General features: G+C 37.7%; 1 protein-coding gene across 1 annotated transcript in view; it reads right to left on the reverse strand.

Moving 5' to 3' along the window:
• The window catches only part of rngtt (RNA guanylyltransferase and 5'-phosphatase), a 124475-nt gene that overhangs the window by 30642 nt on the left and 72573 nt on the right, over positions 1-21260 (reverse strand). Inside the window, exons 12-13 of the mRNA XM_047388514.1 lie at positions 16948-17016; positions 1606-1706 (exon numbers count right to left, since the gene is read on the reverse strand). Of these exons, the coding sequence (XP_047244470.1) occupies positions 1606-1706; positions 16948-17016 (170 nt within the window). The remainder of the gene's footprint in view (positions 1-1605; positions 1707-16947; positions 17017-21260) is intronic.

The raw sequence follows: 21260 nt of genomic DNA on the forward strand, positions 1-21260 counted from the left end.
ATCAGACTTCTGTAGTCATTCTAGTTTGAGTCCTCTAAATCTTGCTACATTTGCTGCAAGTTTAGTTAACTAAAATATGAAGTTAGAGGGAATACATTTTTAGGGCCTCTAACATATAGAGAAATCTTTTTATTTAATATATGGGCAAGCTCTCCTAGAGGGCTGGACAGTAATCATACTAATCAAGAAGATTATGGGCACTTGGACCCTAGAGCTGCTTAATTAACTTAAAAACTGATTTGAGCTGGTTTCCTTGGATAGTCTGCATCGATTGGGCAGGTATGAAAGGTAATCTGAACTCAAACTGAACTCTTGTCGGCCTGAAAATGTAGGTCACTGTATGCAGTGAGCCCTGGTGCTGTTTGCTTGCAGTGAGAATGCAAGCAGATTATACAGGACAACAAAGATAGGAAATTACATCTCTTGTATGATTTAGGGTTAATATGATTGATCTGCAAACATTAGTACCGCCGCATTTGTCTTGTGTAAACAGAGCAAGATACTAAGAGCTAGCTGCCTCACCGGCTGGTCATACGGGCAGCCTTCTATCATAGTGCCCCTAACTGATAGGTGTTGAAGCTGCATGACAATGTCCAAGTAGTTTGGTTCACTTTCAAAAATGCACTGAATGGGAACTGAACTTAATGAAGGTGTGAAAATATTTTGCATTCCCTGCGCTATTGAAAGATGTTTTCACGTCTAAATTCTCTCAAGACATCTGAAAGCATAATTAGTCTCATTGACTATTTTTCCAGCTCATCCTGCCTTTTCACTCAACTAACAACATATTGTTTTTCATAAATTCTTTAATATTTTTTTCTTCCGCTTTTATTTATTAACAAAAATTTTAAATGTGTATGTCATGGTTGTCGTTTCTGCATATAGAGTTTTTAAATCTGGTTTTGCCTCTTTTTCATCTGAAGAAAAAAAGGGTCATTAGCTAAATTGCTACTCTTCCTCTGTGTTGTTCTGAGGATTTTCTTGTCAACATTAACAATGCACCCACGTGAGAGGAATTTATAGCTTTTTAATCCTTAATATACCAAAACACTGCATAATCATCCACTAGATATTTTGAGTTATTCCAATAATACACTTGGCTTGTTATTTTGCACCTAATCTTCATCAAGAACTGACAATAGCTTTGTATTTTTAGTTTCAAAAACAAAGAAATCTATATGGTCTAAATAGCTGCAAGGGGTTGATGGCCTTTTTGAAAATCAAATTGGTTTCCTGCTTGTTATGTTTATTAGGGGGAGGGCTTTAATCTGCAGGACTGGAACTGAATAATTTATGCAACACAAAAATGAAAGACCCAGAAGGACAAAGCTTGTAGAGCAAGTAAAAAGTGCCTGAGAAGACAGCAGAAGGTGCAGACAGGCAAAAATGGAGACTGAAGTTCCCTTTGTCAGAGTGTGGTTTTACTGCAACAGAAGAAACCCAAGGGGGAAGAAAAAAACATGGAGTCAAATAAAAGTTTTAATGTCAAACAAATTTAACATGGTGTTAGGACAGCTTTACACAGAGCCTTGAATGTATGTGTGTGAAATGATAGTTGCTATCGGATTTGCTGGGCTGAGCATTGCCCTGGCAACAGCCACTCACCCCTCTCCTCCGACTTTGGTGATCTTGAGACGAAAGTCCACAGAGTTGAGGTTGGGTGGTTTCCACTTAAGGATGTCATCACATTTCCCAGGCTTGTACCTCTGTAGGAGGAACAAAAAAGGTACAATATAGAAGATTTGTCAGAATTAGATTTACTTTACGGAAAGTACAAGCAACATTTAGTAATTTCTGTCAAAAACAGTGAAGAACCAAATGGCTGAAGAACTTTTTTTCTTTTAGGCAAAAGTTAAAGAAAACCTCATAAAATTGATGCTCTACTAAGAACTCCTGTTAGTGTCAAACCTAACTAAAATAGATGGATAAAAAACTATGTACAACGATTTACAGTGATTACAAGTTTCACATCACAACTGTGTTTCATCGTGCATCCTTCCTTCTGCTGCTTGGATTATTCATGCACGCATGACATTTCCAAGGACATGAATCAAGTGCACTGAAACATGAGGAATGTAAAGGTATGATGACGGGTGGAGGTGGGAACAGATGACCAAATCCAGTCACTGTCAGGTTGCCAGGTAACAGAAGTCTCCTGCGAAGGGAATGTGTGGAAAACACAGGATTCCTCAGGAGAACCTGCACTGTCACAGTACATGAAAAAGTAAAGCGGATCGAGCCTTGGCCCTCGTACACCCCTGTGGCAGGACGGGTGTACGGAAAGCAAGACTATTGAGGCAGAAGAAACACCTGATGTTGTGGACCTGTTGTGCTTTCTGGATTACATAAAACTTAAGACACTTTAATACAGCTTTTACTATACAAAGTTAGGAAATTAAAGAAATTTAAATTACTCTTGCCCAACACTTTCTCTCTAAACTCCACATTTAGAACCACTGGAGTGTGGGAATATTTATCTGCATATTTTTCTGTGCTTGTGTCTTGACTTTCCATTTATTTTCATTGTCCAAATTATCACCGTTTTATAACCACTAGAGATAACATCATATGCATCCATCATATGCAAGCATTTGGAAGAATGTTAGCGTGTAGCTACTAGTAAAAGCATTTCTCGGATTAGAGATACGCGTAGCTTCTAATTCTCAAAGTCTATGGTTGGTATAAAACAATTTACCATCCCAACAATGTTGTAGACCATGCAATGCTGAATAACTGTAGTGGATGTTTTTCAGTACTTTAAAAATGCAGATTATTATCTTTAACTAGTGTCGGAAAGGGACTTTGTATCGGCAAATGAATTAAACGCCTCTGATTAGTAACAGTGATACAAAATTGACGAGACGTTGCTATTTCACATAATTATAAAAGACAAAAATACAAATAATGTCTCAAACTGTTAAGCTGGACATAAGGAATAGAAACCAAAAAACTGATTCATTTGGAACATCACTTTCCAAACACACCACATCGTGAAAATAAGAGGTGGTGCAATTCGGATGTAAATATGCAATAGTCTTTTTTTTTTTTTTTTGAGGTAGTTGATGCCATCAAATCAAACTTTCTGTAAGCCTGAACTTTTTTTTAATGTAAACTTGAATCACAGGGTTATTCTACATGAAGGCTTTGTACCATTTCAAAATAAAACCATAGTCACAATGCTATGCAAATCCAGTGCCCCACAACCTCAAAACTATTTTTCAAACCCAAAAATAAAGTGAAAGGCCTTGAGGATCCATTCAGGTTTGTTCCCAACCCTGTGTGCTAAAACACTTGCGCTACCATTTTAAGCTAAAGTGATATTTTCTCTAAACGAGTCCATGCCAGAGGAACCATGGCAACAGCTGTATGAAAGCCCTATCAGTCTGCAGGTAGTATAAACAGACAGCCTTCAAATTCATTTCCAAATGAGAATGTGTTGCCTGATGCATTTGCTCTTTCATTACTGTTGTTGGTGTAGTCAATAAATGAGGGCATATACAAAAAAAAAAGTGTATTACTGAAGCAAACAATAGACCGTCTGCTCCGACCTTGCCTTCAGGAACATATCTCTCATCTATCATATTCATTTTCGTGTAATGATCTGCCAATGCATAGAAATTACCTGATGTTTCAAATCAGAATTTCAGAGGCTGTGAAATTTAGAGTGTGAGGAGGAAAAAAAACGGAAGCATCCAGATAACGCAAAAGCAGATGTCTTTTAACAACGTCTAAAAGACGTCTAAAACAAGGAAATAGAAAATAAAGTAAATGTAAAATAAGTGTATCTGACATTGGAGTTTAAATACCAGTAAACAATCAAGCTAATGCAATCTGTCAATTTTCCACTAATGTCAGTTATCAGCTAAAACTGAGACCAAACCGTGCTTTTGATTGTACTGCTCTGGGCTCAGGTACTATTACTTATCATGGGATTGTCATGTTGTCTGAACTGAGTTTACGTACAAATACAACAGCAGTCTGTTAATCTTTCTTTATCTTATTTTGTGGTTATTAGAAGCTCCTAGCAATATACAAAAAAAAGTGCATCAAAGAACTGACAACTTATGTCAAATTTCCTGACATTCTACTAAAGACATAATTTAAAACAATCAATATTCTGGTTGTACAAGCTTTCACAAAATCCAGCATGGGGTGACATTAGGTGGCACTGGAGCCCCCACTGTGTAAGCTTAACAAAGTGATAAAAAACTAGGCAAAGGAGGCAAATGTAAATGCAGGGAGAGAAAAGAAGATAAACTATGCTTTCGAAGTTGAGAAAAACCGGGGGGGTAATTGATCTAATAGATCAATGTTTCCACAGGAGGAAATTAACCCCCATGTTGATTTTAAACTGACCTAAAGTAAACAAAAAAGCTAGACAACATTTAGATCCATTCTTGCACTGCTGTAGAGATTAAAATGTCAGGAGGCAATTTATTAGAAACATGCAAGTATGTTTCAAACCAGTTGTAATTTTTATATTTCTTTAAAGGAGACAAACTTGTAACCTTAGAAGTGGTCTCGCTCAATCAATTTTCATTCGTTCTGAAGGTCTTCTAAAGTTCCTCCCTTTTACTTTTTCTCCTGTCCTTAAACCTGATCATGACATAATGTGTAATGCATTTATAAAAAAAAAGTGAACAAGTGTGGACAAAAAAAGAAAAAAACCTAAAAAAAACATCTACACTAGATTGGTTAGGGTTGAAATTGTCAAATAACAATCATAATAATCAAAAAGTTCAGTGCTGCATGGACTGTCTGGACTAAAAATGAGATAAAAAAAATCTTTGCTGGTGTAGATAGTGTGCCTGCGTGGCACAGCATGAGATGAGGTATTGTTATTCCGAGGTCATTGCTACAACATTTGAGTAGCAGTGATGCATATCTGTGGTACACCCTATATGGTGTCTAGGTTTATGCTTATGCCCTTAAAATTTCAAATTTGTAGCAGACTGGCTTAGTAGGTCATCAAAACGCCAACACTACAGCATCAAATGTTCAGAAAGGGCACACTATAGCATTTATTGACTTTAAGCCGAATATCATATAATAGTCTATTGAAACACAAGCTAGATACACAATGATGTAAAGGGGTATTATTGCCCGAATCAATGCTTTCCCAGATAAATATCTTTTGTTAAATAAAATCAGGAACATAATACCATCAACAAATAACAGAGAAGTGCTAAATATTGAGGTTCTTGCTCATTCCTGTTAAAAACAATTTGCATTTTATGAGAAAAGTTGGACAAAAAAGTATATTAAACTAAATGAATGAAGAAACTTGCAGCTATAGAGGGCTTCATTAATTCAGGCAACATATAAGATCATTTCCATAAATATTAGACTGCATGACTGATATGAAAAAGTTAATACATCCAATAAATGTACACTATTACACTATTAGGCAATCTTAATACAGAAAAGATTCATAGAATTGCTAATTAGATTAGAGAAAACAAGTTTGCTAGAAGGCTTACTGCAAGTCCTATGATTCAAATATTTTAAGCCTCATTTCAGTAACAGCTTTTTGCTGCAAGGCAGACTTAATGTTCAAGAGGCCTGTGGATAACACACAATAGGCTGCAAAAGTCCAATAAATCTGCTCCTAGGAGACAAAAAGTCCCTCAGTTTCAGCTCAGGCGTAGTATATGGTTTATTTAAGACCCCTACTGGCACTATGGTTACTTTTGAGACTAGGTTGTGGTGCTCTATGGTGCGGTAGAAAAAAAAAAAATATCCGGATAAATGAGTAATCCAAAAAGGGAAAAGTAAAAACGTAATGCATAAACTATAAGGTAAATTATTTGTAAGAGATACCCAGGCCAAAGCAATGACACATTAACCAAGTAATGTGGTGGAGTTTATCTGTAATAATCTGATTAGAAATCATCAATTTCACCTGAATTAAATATATCACAGCTTAAGTACGTACAGAGATTTTCTATTGTACAGTTTAAATGATCTGCCAAAAAACAAGAAAGCAAACATTCTTCTTTCTAGTCTTTACACTGAGATTACCATCTGGACAGTTTCAGAAGCAGTTTCATCATATGCAGCAATGGTTGCTTTATCAGTTCAGAATTTATTCAATGTTACTGAAACAAAGAAAACTAATTCTCTCTAAGACATAGTGGACATATTTTGTTGTACTCTTGCAGGAGGCACCTTTAGTTTTCTCAGGCAGACAGCCCAGTTGTGGATGCAAGTCATTCTACATGATTGCTTTTGTGTTATTCTGAGTTCTTATGTACAGTACTGTTTGAATACCATGTTTTCTTAAGGTTAAAGTGAGTTCTCCACAAATTCTAGCTCCATTGTTTTTACCCAAGTGAAGTACAGGGGTTGGACAATGAAACTGAAACACCTGTCATTTTAGTGTGGGAGGTTTCATGGCTAAATTGGACCAGCCTGGTAGCCAGTCTTCATTGATTGCACATTGCACCAGTAAGAGCAGAGTGTGAAGGTTCAATTAGCACAGTTTTGCTCAAAATATTGAAATGCACACAACATTATGGTGACATACCAGAGTTCAAAAGAGGACAAATTGTTGGTGCATGTCTTGCTGGCGCATCTGTGACCAAGACAGCAAGTCTTTGTGATGTATCAAGAGCCACGGTATCCAGGGTAATGTCAGCATACAACCAAGAAGGACGAACCACATCCAACAGGATTAACTGTGGACGCAAGAGGAAGCTGTCTGAAAGGGATGTTCAGGTGCTAACCCGGATTGTATCCAAAAAACATAAAACCACGGCTGCCCAAATCATGGCGGAATTAAATGCGCACCTCAACTCTCCTGTTTCCACCAGAACTGTCCGTCGGGAGCTCAACAGGGTCAATCTACACGGCCGAGCTGCTATAGGCAAACCTTTGGTCACTCATGCCAATGCCAAACGTCGGTTTCAATGGTGCAAGGAGCGCAAATCTTGGGCTGTGGACAATGTGAAGCATGTATTGTTCTCTGATGAGTCCACTTTACTGTTTTCCCCACATCCAGGAGGGTTACGGTGTGGAGAAGCCCCAAAGAAGCGTACCACCCAGACTGTTGCATGCCCAGAGTGATGGTTTGGGCTGCCCTATCATGGCATTCCCTTGGCCCAATACTTGTGCTAGATGGGCGTCACTGACAAGGACTACCGAACCATTCTTGAGGACCATGTGCATCCAATGGTTCAAACATTGTATCCTGAAGGTGGTGCCGTGTATCAGGATGACAATGCACCAATACACACAGCAAGACTGGTGAAAGATTGGCTTGATGAACATGAAAGTGAAGTTAAACATCTCCCATGGCCTGCACAGTCACCAGATCTAAATATTATTGAGCCACTTTGGGGTGTTTTGGAGGAGCGAGTCAGGAAACGTTTTCCTCCACCAGTATCACGTAGTGACCTGGCCACTATCCTGCAAGAAGAATGGCTTAAAATCCCTCTGACCACTGTGCAGGACTTGTATATGTCATTCCCAAGACGAATTGATGCTGTATTGGCCGCAAAAGGAGGCCCTACACCATACTAATAAATTATTGTGGTCTAAAACCAGGTATTTCAGTTTCACTGACCAACCTCTGTAAATAGTTTGTCTTGCTTCTTTTCATGTACCAAAAAGTTCAGTTGAATTTTACTTTGGTAGAACCAAATACAGACAAAATAATGTTTTCAGAAAAAAAAACACATTAATAAACTTTCTTTATAGTGAAGGAAGATAACTTGGTAAAAGAAACACCCTCCATTAAAAATAATTAAGATTACAAATCAAGCAAACTAGGAGCCAGTATCTAACAATGTCCAATTATGATGGGCAACTGCTAGGATCATGATCAACTGTGAACATAACCTGATGAAACTGTCTTATAAAATGGGAAAGAGCTGGAACATAAGTGGAGACTGACAATAAAAATAGAAAAAAGTCAAGGATTCAATATGGTATGTAGCATCAGAGTGACAGACTTTCGTGTAAATATTTTACCAGAATCATTACTATCCTTCGTTTTAATGTAATAATGAGGCTGCTCATGCTCAAAGCATCAGCTAGGACAGATAATTATATTCAATGAGGGCCAATTTTGCTTAAAAAATATTTGCTTCTGCAGAAATGATTGAAAATGTGCTATTTTCAGTGCTCACCCCTAGAAATGAACCCTATAATCCTCCTTGGCTTCCTTGCTGCGTTTTGTTTGCAGGTTGACAATCGTTATAAGTACTCGTTTTTCTTTTGTCCTCTACGGCACAAGCGTCTCACTCTATGCGCCATATTGAAAAATGAATTACTTGTATGTATATTTTGTGATGAGTGTACTGTAAGTTAACTACATTTTTGGCAATGAGCCCTAAAAACATAAGTCTGAAGGCAAAACTACGGAACCAGCACTTAGTACAATAATTTTGTGTAAAATCTTTAACCTTTTCACAATTCAAAATCTAATGATTATGAATTTATTGTACAATAGTAAAAGCAGTTATAAGAGTACATGAATTATGTGAAATTGAGACAGTACTAAAACATCAAAGCCAAAGACATTGCTTTAACTAAACAAATACAAACAGCGGTCATAATATCTTACAAAAGAGGCCAACACCGGAGCTCTGGAACGCACCACAGGAGAATGTGCTGCCAAATGCTGAACATCAAATGTTCCCACTAGGGGTTGACATTAAGAGCTCCCTAAAAACCAATGCTAGCTACCACTGCTAAGCGAAATTCAGAAACCACTTATTTACATATGGTGGCATATCAAGACAACAGGGGACATAAAAAATAAGTGGGTTTTGAGAACAATTTCAGAATCACAATCAGCTTTATTGCAAAGTTTGTACATACAAACAAGGAATTTGACTCCAGTACACTTTGCTCTTTGGTTTTGTTTTTGCATTACAGAATATACAATGTATAATGTTTCAATGTACAATATACACATATATGATAAAAAGGTGCATGTGCAACATCTGTATGCTGTTGTTTTGTACTCTATTGAATGTTCAACAGAGAAACAGCCCAGGGGAAAAAAGTGTCTCTGTGACAGCTGGTTTTAGCGAACAGTGCTCTCTAGCGGCGGGCTGAAGGTAAAGCTCTGAACAGTTTATGTGCAGGGTGTGTGGGGTCTGCAGAGATTTTAGCAGCTCTTTTCCTGACCCTAGACCTGTATAAGTCCTGGATGGAGGAAAGGTCGGCCCTGATTATTCTCTCTGCATTCCTGATTATTCGTTGTAGTCTGGACCTGTCCTGTTTTGTGGATGAGCCAAACCACACTGAGATGGATGAAGACAGGACAGCTTGAATGATGGCAGTGTAGAAGATGACCAACAGCTCCTGTGGAAGGTTGTACTTCTTGAGTTGCCTCAGGAAGTACAGTCTCTGCTGGGCCTTTTTTCGAACAGTGTCTATGTGTGAAGACCATCTCAGGTCCTCAGAGATGGTGGTTCCTAAGAACCTGAAGTGGTCCACGGCCGATACAGTGTTGTTGAGGATGGTGAGGGGGGGTGTATGGGGGTGGTGTTCTCCGAAAGTCCACCACCATTTCCACAGTCTTGAGTGGCTTGAGTTCAAGGTAGTTCTGACTGCACCAGTGTACCAGCCGATCCACCTGCTGTCTGTATGCAGACTCATCACCGTCCTGGATCAGTCCAATGACAGTGGTGTCGTCTGCAAACTTAAGGAGTTTCACGGACGAGTCCGATGAGGTGCAGTCATTTGTGTACAGAGAGAAGAGGAGTGGGGATAGAACACACCCCTGGGGGGCACCAGTACTTATTGATCTGGTTCGGGAGAAGATGCTCCCCAGTCTCACCTGCTGCTGTCGGTCCGTCAGGAAGCTGTTGATCCACTGACAGGTTGAGGCTGGGACATTGAGCTGGGTGAGCTTCTGGTGGAGGATGTCTGGTATGATGGTGTTGAAGGCCGAGCTGAAGTCTACAAACAGGATCCTGGGTGGTCGAGGTGTTGCAGGATGAAGTGTAGACCTAAGTTAACAGCATCATCTGCCGACCTGTTTGCTCGGTAAGCAAATTGCAGGGGGTCCAGCAGGGGGCCTGTGATGTCTTTCAGGTGCTTCAACACTAGCCGCTCAAAGGATTTCATGACCACAGACGTCAGGACTACAGGCCTGTAGTCATTTAATCCTAGGATGGTGGGTTTCTTGGGCACCGGGATGATGGTGGATCCTTTGAGGCAGGAGGGGACCTCACATTTCTCCAGTGATTTGTTGAAGATCCTTGTGAAGATCGGAGCGAGTTGATTTGCACAGGCTTTCAGGCATGATGGGGAGACGTTATCAGGTCCTCCAGCTTTCTTTGTTTTCATGCGCTGAAAGAGCCTGTTTACATCTTCCTCGGAGATCTTTAGTGCAGGCAGAGGATCTGAAGGTAGGGGGTTGGTAGCTTTGTGGGAAAAACTTGTTCCTGAATGGGAATTTAACCATTGTATAAAAATAAAAGTGATTTGAGATTAAAGCATGGATGTTTTGTAGATATGATGCATATGTCATTGAGCTTGACTCAATATAAGGATAAAAGAACCAAAAGATGTATTTAAATAAATAAACCTGGATGGTTTATCATTTTTTCTTGCAGGTTAAATGTTTCCTGAATTTGTTTCATGAGTAACCATCTAACTGTAGTTATGTTTCCATATCTAGAAATATCTCATTTAATCAATATTGAAACAGCAGACAAACATCCTGACACTGTCATTATGTACTGTCGGAACTGTGTCTGTCACCTGGGTGATTACTGTTGTAACCCATGTACGTTGCCTCATTGTTTGTTTAGTGGATAAAATACATTACAATACTATGCAACAATAAGCTTAAATGTATTTGTATTGTCTAGAATAATATAGCTTTCAACATCGTAAACCAGCTGTTTAATTTCTCAGTTTAGACAGACAGAAGGCTAGAGTCAAAGAAAAAGGAAAGTATAGCCTCTTTTTAGGGTTTTACATACAGATCTGTTTTTGACCAGGTTCTAAAATTATTTATTTACAACCTCAATTATACAAAAACACACATTCCACACTGTTGTTACTAATCAAACCAACAACAAAAAAAAAAACAGGAAAAGCTTTTGTGAACAACAGAGTATTGCTGCTTCCATGGGAGACTTCTGTAATAATGTCTTTTGTAAAGATGAGACCAATGCAGAAATGGTTAACCATGATATACAGTATCATGATGGGTTAGTAGCTTACATGCCACATATAAACTTTGTAGCAAGGTGGTGGAGGGGTGATGATTTTGTCATTTAATTGATCATACATTCCTATAAATAAAACTGAATTGAACTCCTCTGAACACCGAAGTATTTTGGATCTGAAAGTGAGATAATCTTGGCTGAAACCGTCATTTTTACAATAGAATGGCAACAAAAAAAAATTTTCAATTATTGTTCTCCTACAGAAACGTTGAACACTGGACCTCAACCGGACTGAATTGCTGAAGATGGACAGCTTTTTAAATTTTAGCTTTATCTTCATTTATTACAATAATAACATGGTTAAATATTCTTTGTATACTTTGGAACAGATTTAAAAAAATAAATTCTGAAACTAACCTATTAACAGACCAGATGATTATTATTGTGTCTCAATATCTAAATCTCTCAATTTAAACAAGGGCACAGTTATTTTCACCATAACTGCCATTTGCAGATAACTGCCCATTGGCATCATTATTCTTTTAAGGTTTTTAGGTCCTCATCCAACTAGGTGCTGACCTTCAGTAAATTGTTTTCCCGAAAAGCTTTATAATGATCATAATGTAATCACAAATCACTGATTATGGACATCTTAGCAAGGAATCTAAACAATAACTGTATATCACTAATTTCTCAGATGAAGAGAAACAGCAATGGCCTTGCAGTGTTATAAGAGGACTTCTGTCCAATAAAAAACAAGAATTATATCAGGGGAGTGATAAAATGCACCTGACAACAAAATTGACTTGTCTGGTCAACAGCATGTCTATGCAATCAGATTTCTCATTGACAGGATGTCTGCCTTGTTGCCCTCGCCTGATCCGTTCATGCTTGATGAACAGCAACCATTTCAGGTCGCTGAAATGAAGCTGTCACAGTTAATCCGAAAACACTACCCAACCGGGATGCTGATGATGTTTCCATTTTAACTGCAGGTTCAGTAAATGCTCAGAAATATACACAGTAAAATTTAACAGGCAGGCGAGCTTTAGAGATCTCCGTCTCTGGCCCAGTTAGTTGTAATCTATGAAATTCAAAGAGGTTACAGAGGACAATACCAACACACATCAAATACTGGCAACAAACAACAACACTGTTCTAAGCCCACTGCTAATTTCTTCCCAGGACAGTAAACCATTTGAAAATTCAATACACTGTTGTAAAGTTTTCTCTCACACAGAATGCCAAATAATTTGGAGCTAAATTGGATTTCTTTTAAATTGGATTTCTTCATTTAGGGAAGTTTACACAACAAACCAACCAAAATTCAGAAGTAAAAAGGGGGAAAAATTATATTTTACCAAACAACAGAGCATCAAGAGTTGCAAAACTGAGACATTTATGTTGAGTCTGACTGTGACAGTAAGGCATCAGTTAAAGAGCCTTGGGGAGAGCCAAACGCAGATTGTCTCTGTGTTGTAGTGGACAAAAATGCAGATGGGTAAGCAAGTCTTGGCCGACTTTCACTGCCCAGCTCTCCTGAGAACTGTTGCTATTTCACTGCGAAACCCAAAATGACAGAGATAATTAAAGCTCAGATAACACAAAACAAAAAAACTCAGAAAGCTGAGAAACACTGAATTAAATGACTTCTAGAAGTAAAATGAACTAGCTCAAATTGGAAATTAAAGCACAACCACACAATGTGAGAGAAAAGGCTAAACTAAATCTACAAAAAAACTGATTTTTTTTATCTGAAATAAATCCTTGATAACGTCTTTTAACTATAGAAGTTATTATATGTCGTCCATCCACCCATCCATTGTCTTCTGCGTGTCCAATCTCTGAATATATCGTCCATCCAGCAAATTCTCTGTCTTCCCACGGTCTCCTTCAAGTGGGATGTGCCTGGAAAACCTCCAAACGGTGGCACCCAGTCTGAATCCTGATCACATTCCCAAACCAACACAACAAAATCCTTTTGATGCAGCGAAGCAGTAGCTCTAATTCGAGCTCCCCCCGGATGATGGAGCTACTCAGCCTATCTCTAAGGCTGCGTACAGCCACCCTACGCTAGAAGCTCATTTTAGCTGCTTTGTCCAGAATCTCGTTCTTTTGCTCATGATCCATATTGTTTGACCATAGATGAGGGACGGAAGGTAGATGGTAGGCACATGAACACACAGCTTACTTGTGTAACATAATAGAAAAAAAAGAAGGTACCATGTTCATTTGTTCAGTTATATGCAAGTACAAACTGCATGGGAATGTCCTGCCTTCATACTGTCCATGATGGAGATGGCTTCTGTGTCTCAGAGATTATCGTCTTTTCATGTATAATGTTATAGATGTGTTTTGCTGCAGCTAGTACTGGTGCACTTCACAAAATAGATCACATCATGAGGAAACAATATGTGGAAATATTGAAGGAAGCTCTCTAGACACCGGCCAGAGAGTTCAAGTTTGGGCACAAATGGGTTTTCCAAAGGTACAATGACTGGTAGCAAACTGTAAAATTAGCTACAAAGTCAATTTGAGTGACCATCAGAAAACCCTGATGTTAGCCTCAAAGAAAATTGGTAAACAGAACTGAAACGTTGTGTGTGAGCAGGATGGCCTACAAACCTACCTCAGGTACACCAATTCTTCCAGCAGGGACGGGCCAACATTCCAGCAAACTATTGTGGGAAGCTGTGGAAATATTGAAGGAAGGATACCCAAAATGTTTGACCCAAACCACACAGCTTGAAAGGAATGCTATCAAATATTCAAAATGTAAAACATGTATGAAACATTCTCTCATCCTGGCACTCGCCATATAGAAATAATCTTGGTAATCCTAACTGAACTAAAACAGGAGATTGGATTTATTGTCTGACTGTGACAAAAAAAAAATACTGGGTCTTTTTTTTTTTTTTACAGTGTATGTAAATACCTGGTTTCAGTTGTAGATACGGGGCTTCAAGTTTAAAGCACTCACCTTCATAATAACAGAAATATTGTGGTGTATTTATATCAATAAATCTTGGACCAAAAAAATTCATTACCCCACTAGTAGCAGATCGTACATCACAATGTAGACAAATGCACTGAATTTTATAAGTGTGTCTCATAATTTTATTTTTAAATGACTATACTAGACAGTAACCCCTTTATGGCACAGGTTTATAGAAATGTCTCTTAATCCTTCAAACTGACCTGTTTACAGTAATTGTATGATTTAAGATGCTGCTACTTGTTCTGCATTATACAAATTGTTATCAATAACATTTCAAAAAGCTATGCTAATGAGTAAGCAGTCTCCATATGGTACAGAGAAGCTTTTAATCGCTTGTTTGATTGCTGCTTAATCAATTCCATAGAACGTAACAGTATGAAGTAAAAGGACAGCGCTAATCATCATGCTATGATCTAATGATAATAATCTGATACAAGGAAGAAACCAGGGAGCTGATAAGGGTGGTAATTTTTCAAAATGCTAAAGAGCATGTGTTGATTATCAGAGCTATCAAAATAGCTGATTGAAATTCCCTAAATGTACTAAATGTTCGACAGCCCAACGGTTGAAGAGAAGCAGGAGTCCAGACTCAGAACACATGTTGGCTTGAATTATTCATGTCCATATGGGTTTCTTAATTTGCTGTAATGCAAATCTACTGAATTCAGTGTTTATGAAAACATCTGTTGCCCTGTTTTCATTATTTATAGCCAACAATAATGTGAGCTCGGTTTATAGAATTAAAAGATAGTAAATTATAGAGGCAGATATCTAGCCTCAAACTGAACATGTGCTTTGTCCTTTATAAATGCTTTTTTTTTCTATGATTGTAGGAAAACAAATTTCAAGATTCAGAATTAATATTTATTAGCAAATGAGCTCTGAATGCTTTGAGAAGCATATCTTCTTATCACAAGATAAACAGCTTGTTGTTTATTGCTTTTAACATTTTTTCCACTGCTGTCCTCTAAACTGGTCTATGCCTCTTCTGAATGAGAACATCACTGAAACAATATTGGCAGCTTGGATGTCCTCCTATATTACTACTTTGCTTGCCCATGTGGTTGATCATAATTAGATAATAACATGATCATAATATTTTTATACTTACAAAATACATCTCAGATTTTGTTATTCAAAGTTGTCACTTTATGCGTCATTTAACATAATCTGTAATCATTTTTTGAACATAAAAAACAGCCCTTAGGGGCATTGCGTGATGTAGCGGTAGGGTGGATGCCTCGTATATAGAGGCAATAGTCCTCGATGCAGCCGTCCTGGGTTCGATTTCTGACCTTGAGACATTTGCTGTATATCTTCCCCCTTCTCTCTTTGCACAGTTCCTGTCTGGTAACTATCAATAAAGGTCACTAGTTAAGAATATCTCACAAAAGCTTTGATTGACTATGAGTTGGATGCTCTTTCATTCTTCTAGTGTGAGCAGAAAAAGTGTCACTTCTATTTACAAGCTTCAACTGCCACATTTAACCCATATTGGATGCCAGGACAGAACACATTTTGGACTTTAAACATGGATAGTTTCACGCTTCTGAATCAAACAATTTAAAAGCTTGGCCTTGGAACATCTTGGCATGGAATAGTGTGACAATTATGCAATTGCTGTGGTGGTCTGAAGGTGTAGTTGTGGAAAAGAGGGTGACTGGTTTGGGGACCTCGGGGTCTTATCTATGCTTATTGTAGATGATGTGGCCCTCTTAACATCTTCAAACCAATCACTTCAGCAAAGGTTTTTGTCACTGACTACTGTGAAGCAGCCAGGTTAACTTATGAAAGTCTAAACAGATATGTACATGTTGGTACTGTATGTATGTGTGTGTGTGTGTGTGTGTGTGTGTGTATGTATGTATGTATGTATGTATGTATGTATGTATGTATGTATGTATGTATGTATGATGAATGTATGTATGTGTGTGTGTGTGTGTGTGTGTGTGTATGTATGTATGTGTGTGTGTGTGTGTGTGTGTGTGTGTGTGGGTGTATGTATGTATGTATGTGTGTATGTATGTGTGTATGTATGTATGTATGTTTCCTATAAGTGGCAACATGGAAAGAAGCCATAAAAACTTAAGCAGGCTTTGGTACTTTGGTAAACATGTCAAAGACATTTAATTGAGAGCTCAAAAATTGTGTCAGCTTATGAAAGAGATCTACAATTTGTCACGTTTATAAAGAGTTAAGATTAAACTAGAAGGAAGCAAATGACCAAGTAGAATAAAGCTGTTACTTAATGCAGCATACAAAGTATAGAAGAGACAGCTTACAGGTGCTTAGCATCAAGCTCTAACTCCAAAACTCAGAAGGTGAAGCAGACGATAACATGCAAAAAACTTACTCCAGCACCTTTTTACATTAATGTTATGTAGATTTATTCATATGTTGCCCAAAGAAATATAGGCCCCTGGGTCCATAGCAGTGGGAGAAAAGTGGAATAGCATTACTGTCAAGAGATAAAAGTGATTTTCTGCTGTTCTAAAACCAAGTAAATTAGAATTTCAGCAAGGCCACTTCCATCGTAACACAAACCTATACGTCAATGATTTAATGTCCAGCATCTCACAGAGAGGCCCGTGTGTTTGAAGGCAGTAGTAAGACTGCGGTTTCCTCTACTGGCAGGGGGACAAGACTGGTGCAGAAAGTGACAAACAGCTGCTGGTAATGACAAGCTGTCATTACCAGCTGTCATTTTACCATGTAGAAGCCGAAAGTGAGAAAAATCAGAGGCCGACATTCAACTTGTAGAAATGAAAGTTCGGGTGTTGACAAATGACAGGCTGCCAAACATGGATGATGACTTACCCCACATGGCTGGAAGATCAGTCCATCGACTTCATGGCTAACTTGGGACGTGAATCTGCCTTCCAGGAGCTGAAAAAAAGGGGACATAGTTTTAGTGAAGGTAAACTGATAGACACAGAGGGTTGCGGGACGTTTTAGCTAGACAGATTAAATTAGATTGCTTTATTAACTTAGTTCCAGCCCCAGAGCATGGCAAGATCTTGTTCATAAACCAAAATAAGTATTAAGCTTTAAGAATACTGGAAGGCTTACAGTTCTAAGCACAAGCACAATACCATCTTTTTATCTGTCTAGCTCTGAAACTAAGCCCTTATCTGTGGTACGATGACACATGACAGAGAGATTCAAATCTGTAACCTGACAGACCAGGTGGAGGACAAGAAAAGAGCTGATAAATAAGTTCCTGGTGACTGGAAGGAACACATTTCACCACATCCATTAATGCCAACCTGGACAACAGAGACAGACACAGCAGCATACCTGACAAGGCATGCCCAGGGGATACGGCATAATAAGATGTTTTCTTTATTACGAAAGAGGTCAACTACTGAGGGAACAATAACCAGTGAATCAGACATTTTAAATTCATCATTATCTTCTAACTGTAGTTGCATGAAGTAATGGCTAAGCTATATCCAGTTTAAAATAGAGAAAATGTTCTTGTTTGAATTACAATAGTTATTCTAACATCAATGTGGGAGATATTTAAAAGGATGCAATATTTTGTTGGATATTCAGTATGCCAATAATATATGGGTCTTGTAGGACAGACATTTACTGCCATCAATACCCTTACCTGATGTATATTTTAGTGGCAGAGATGCTTATGCTCAAAAAGAGTGGTGGGGAAAGAGTCCGTAAAATGTGGATTGATCATAGTTGATATTGTCATTGCAGTACCGTCTACAGTGAGCTCTCCCTCACCAATGGAGGAAAAATCTTTATTTTGCTGCACACTAACTGATGGGAAAAAATACAGTTTACCTAAAATATATTAAGAAATCTTGTAAACTCTCTAAGTGGTCTAGATCAAATAGTTAGCTAGGTTTTCTGAAGGCCTTTTGGTGCTTTTCTTTGGACTTTACGTTTTATTCATTTTCAGTCCAATCCTTGTACATGACCATGTAAGCTTTTGTTGAATTCATTAATATTTCCATTCAAAGTGATCTGCGCCAGTTGTAAGGCAGAATCTTGGAAAATTATGCGTTTGTTTTCAACCTGGCTGGTATGCATATGTGTGTGTATGTATGGAAGAAGATATGGAATAAAGGCTTGAAATACAATAATTTTCCATTCTCATTGAGATCTGTACAACACCTATATATAGAGTAATTCCATACTTTACCAGATTGCATAGGAACTCTGCTAAACATATATGTTAAGTCAGGTTTGGTTTGCCTATTTGATAAACCCTAAAAATGTTTAATCCACAATTAGATGTTTTCTTGTGGATGGGATTTCAGCTTTCAATTTTTAGGCACATTTACATTTTAAACAGTTTCTCAGTTCTTCTTACAAACACACTTTGCTGAGGAGGTCATATTCCTTTGTCTTTTTTGAAGTTCATCATCGCATTAAACAAACAAACAAAAAATTATCCTCTAAAGGATTGTGCAGTGTGTTTTAACAAATGAGGAAAATGGAAAAGTGGAGAATAAAACAAGAGGCAGTTGAATCTTATGCAGATGACCAGTATCTTATAGTCATGTCTTTAATAAATAGGAAAGAGCTGGTGGAGAATCTGAGATAAATTTTCTTTCAGTTAGTCTATTTACTCTGTGCCATGTTTCTTTTTAATAGACTGCCTGTGGAAAATCTTTACTTTTCAAATTAATTTGTTATGTTTAGCCAATGCACTGGCTTATCCCTTGCATTGTGGATTCTTTCTTTGCCTAAATGATTAACAGATAAGAGGTAAGTAGTTTAAACAAACAAAAAAAAAAAAAAAAAAAAAAAGAACAGAACTCTGAATAATGTTTTTCATGAATCAATGTAAAAACTAAATAAAACACACATTTAAAAGATTACAAGAAGTCATAGCAAGCAAAAAGTCCAGATATTACAGACTTTTTCCACAAGTCTGCCCTTGTTGATAAATACAGCTTCTTCATTTTCTTCTGATTAAGTCACAGAATAGTTTCTTACGTAAGAAATAATCCCCTAAAGTTTGAGCCTGATAAACAAAATGAGGAAAAAAAAAAAAAGTTAATTCCTCCAGGGTGTTTGTACCTGCAGTGCAAATCAGAATGGCAACAAACATTTTAACCTCATCAGAGACACTTAATATTCATTGGTTGCAGTCCTACAACAACAAAGGATAGTTTTACAGCCATTAAATGTAAAACCTTCTCCTTTGCTGGCTGGTGACCATATCATCTATTCCTACACTGTGACTGACTCAGGCTGGCATTAAAGGGTAAATGGAACACTAACTTTTCAAGTGATGCTATGTTTATGATGCCCTCAGTGGAAAAGTACCAGTGTGATTTTAAACAATTCTACAGTTTATATAAAAGATAAACTTGTTGCAAATTGTTATTATACCTTACCAACAATTCTGCATAATTATGGCATTTTAAACTTACTTTGCTCGACCTAAATTAAAGTAGATTTAATGGTTCATTTTATAATTATCCTCAGTGGGCTCAGTAATTAAAATAATAACATAAATCTTTAATGACAAAAACAGTGTCTTTGTCATACAGATCTGCAAATCCTGAGGATGTGTCAAACATGCTTCATTATAACCATGATCTTTTGCAGTGATGTCAGAAACGTTTGAAAAGTATTAAAAACTTGAGTGAATATATTTAGTCATGCAAAAAATGGCCCTGGTCAATAAAAAAAAGAATGCATTAGTGCACCACTGTGAATATCAGGTATCATATCCATGCCAACAAGATGGAATCTAGCCGAAAGTAGATAGTGTTAGAACTACGGGAAGGTAGCAAAAAATAAAAAAAATAAATAATCATCAGAGCCATGTTGAGCTAAGTCACTTTAATTTTGTAGAAGATGATAGGTTGTCATCACATGTTCTGATGTTGCTTAAAGACACCTGAATCCAAGGTTTGAATCATCTCCTCGACTGTTAAATTTTACAGAGCTCTGCTAATGACTTAATCACTTGATTTAGGTTTGTTGAAGGAGAGACACATCTTACACTGGGCTTCCAGGACGTGGATTTGACAACTGTGCCTTAGACCATTAGAGCGTTCAAACTTTAAGAAAGACGGAAATCTAAAACATGCATTTTTTTATAAGTATATATAAGTTATACAGCTTCAGTCACACCGTTTATCTTTTTATAATTGTGTGCAACCTTGAGTCTTGTCACATCTATGAAGTATGTGCACTTGTTGTGATGCTGGCCTGTACATACATTAGGTGTTCATTGGGATAAATTATGTAAAATGTATAGAATGCTACCGCATCAGGACAGAGTATTTAACTTTTGCTGTGGTGTCACCGGAACCAAAACTTCTTTAACCATACTAAATGATCGCTTGAGCATTTTGGGCTGAATGTTCAATGCTCTATACACGTTACATGTGTGCCCCCAAGTGGTAAATAATTGTCAGCTTTATTAATCACAAAAGATTTGTTAGAACAAGGACGATATGGTTTATAAATCTTATCACGATCTTTTGCGACATTGGTTGTAATAGTGATAAAAGTAACGATAAAAAGTATAAATAAAATGTCTGTCTTTTTGTAAAAAATCTTTCGCTGCAATTGGTCAGAGCCGCACAAACACTAAAACTGCTCTAAAAATAAAACATAGCCACTGTCAAATAGGGTACTTCAGCACACCAGTAGCAGTGCCATAGCTAGCGCAGTTGTACTGATAAACAGCACACAGGTGCATCACTGAAAAATAGGTGCCCCCATTGGAGGAATTTCATCCATTAAACCACTGGATTAACTCACATTTCCACACTTTACTGCTGACAACAATTTTTTAGCTGATATACTCAAGGAAATCAAATGAAGTCAAATGAAGTAGCCCTTTGAGAATGAAGTACTACTAAACTAAAAGCAACAGAAAAATCCTTACTCCCAGCTGCATCTGCAAAGAAAGCAGAGCATCTGTACTCTCAAGAATGATGAATGAGTCACAGTGGATCACACAAAGCTTGAAAACTGTGTTGACATGGAGAAGGAAGATAGCCAGACTAAAAAGAAATGATGCTTTTATGAGAGAACGACATGTAGGCGGTAAGATCTGGGAGTTCCATTTCAGTTTTCTTGCCATCTTAGCACACCCACCCACCATCCTCAGTGAGCACAGTGAACCAAGGATGTAGAGATGA

The sequence above is a fragment of the Girardinichthys multiradiatus genome, chromosome 15 (genome assembly GCF_021462225.1).
Source record: "Girardinichthys multiradiatus isolate DD_20200921_A chromosome 15, DD_fGirMul_XY1, whole genome shotgun sequence".
NCBI lineage: Eukaryota > Metazoa > Chordata > Actinopteri > Cyprinodontiformes > Goodeidae > Girardinichthys > Girardinichthys multiradiatus.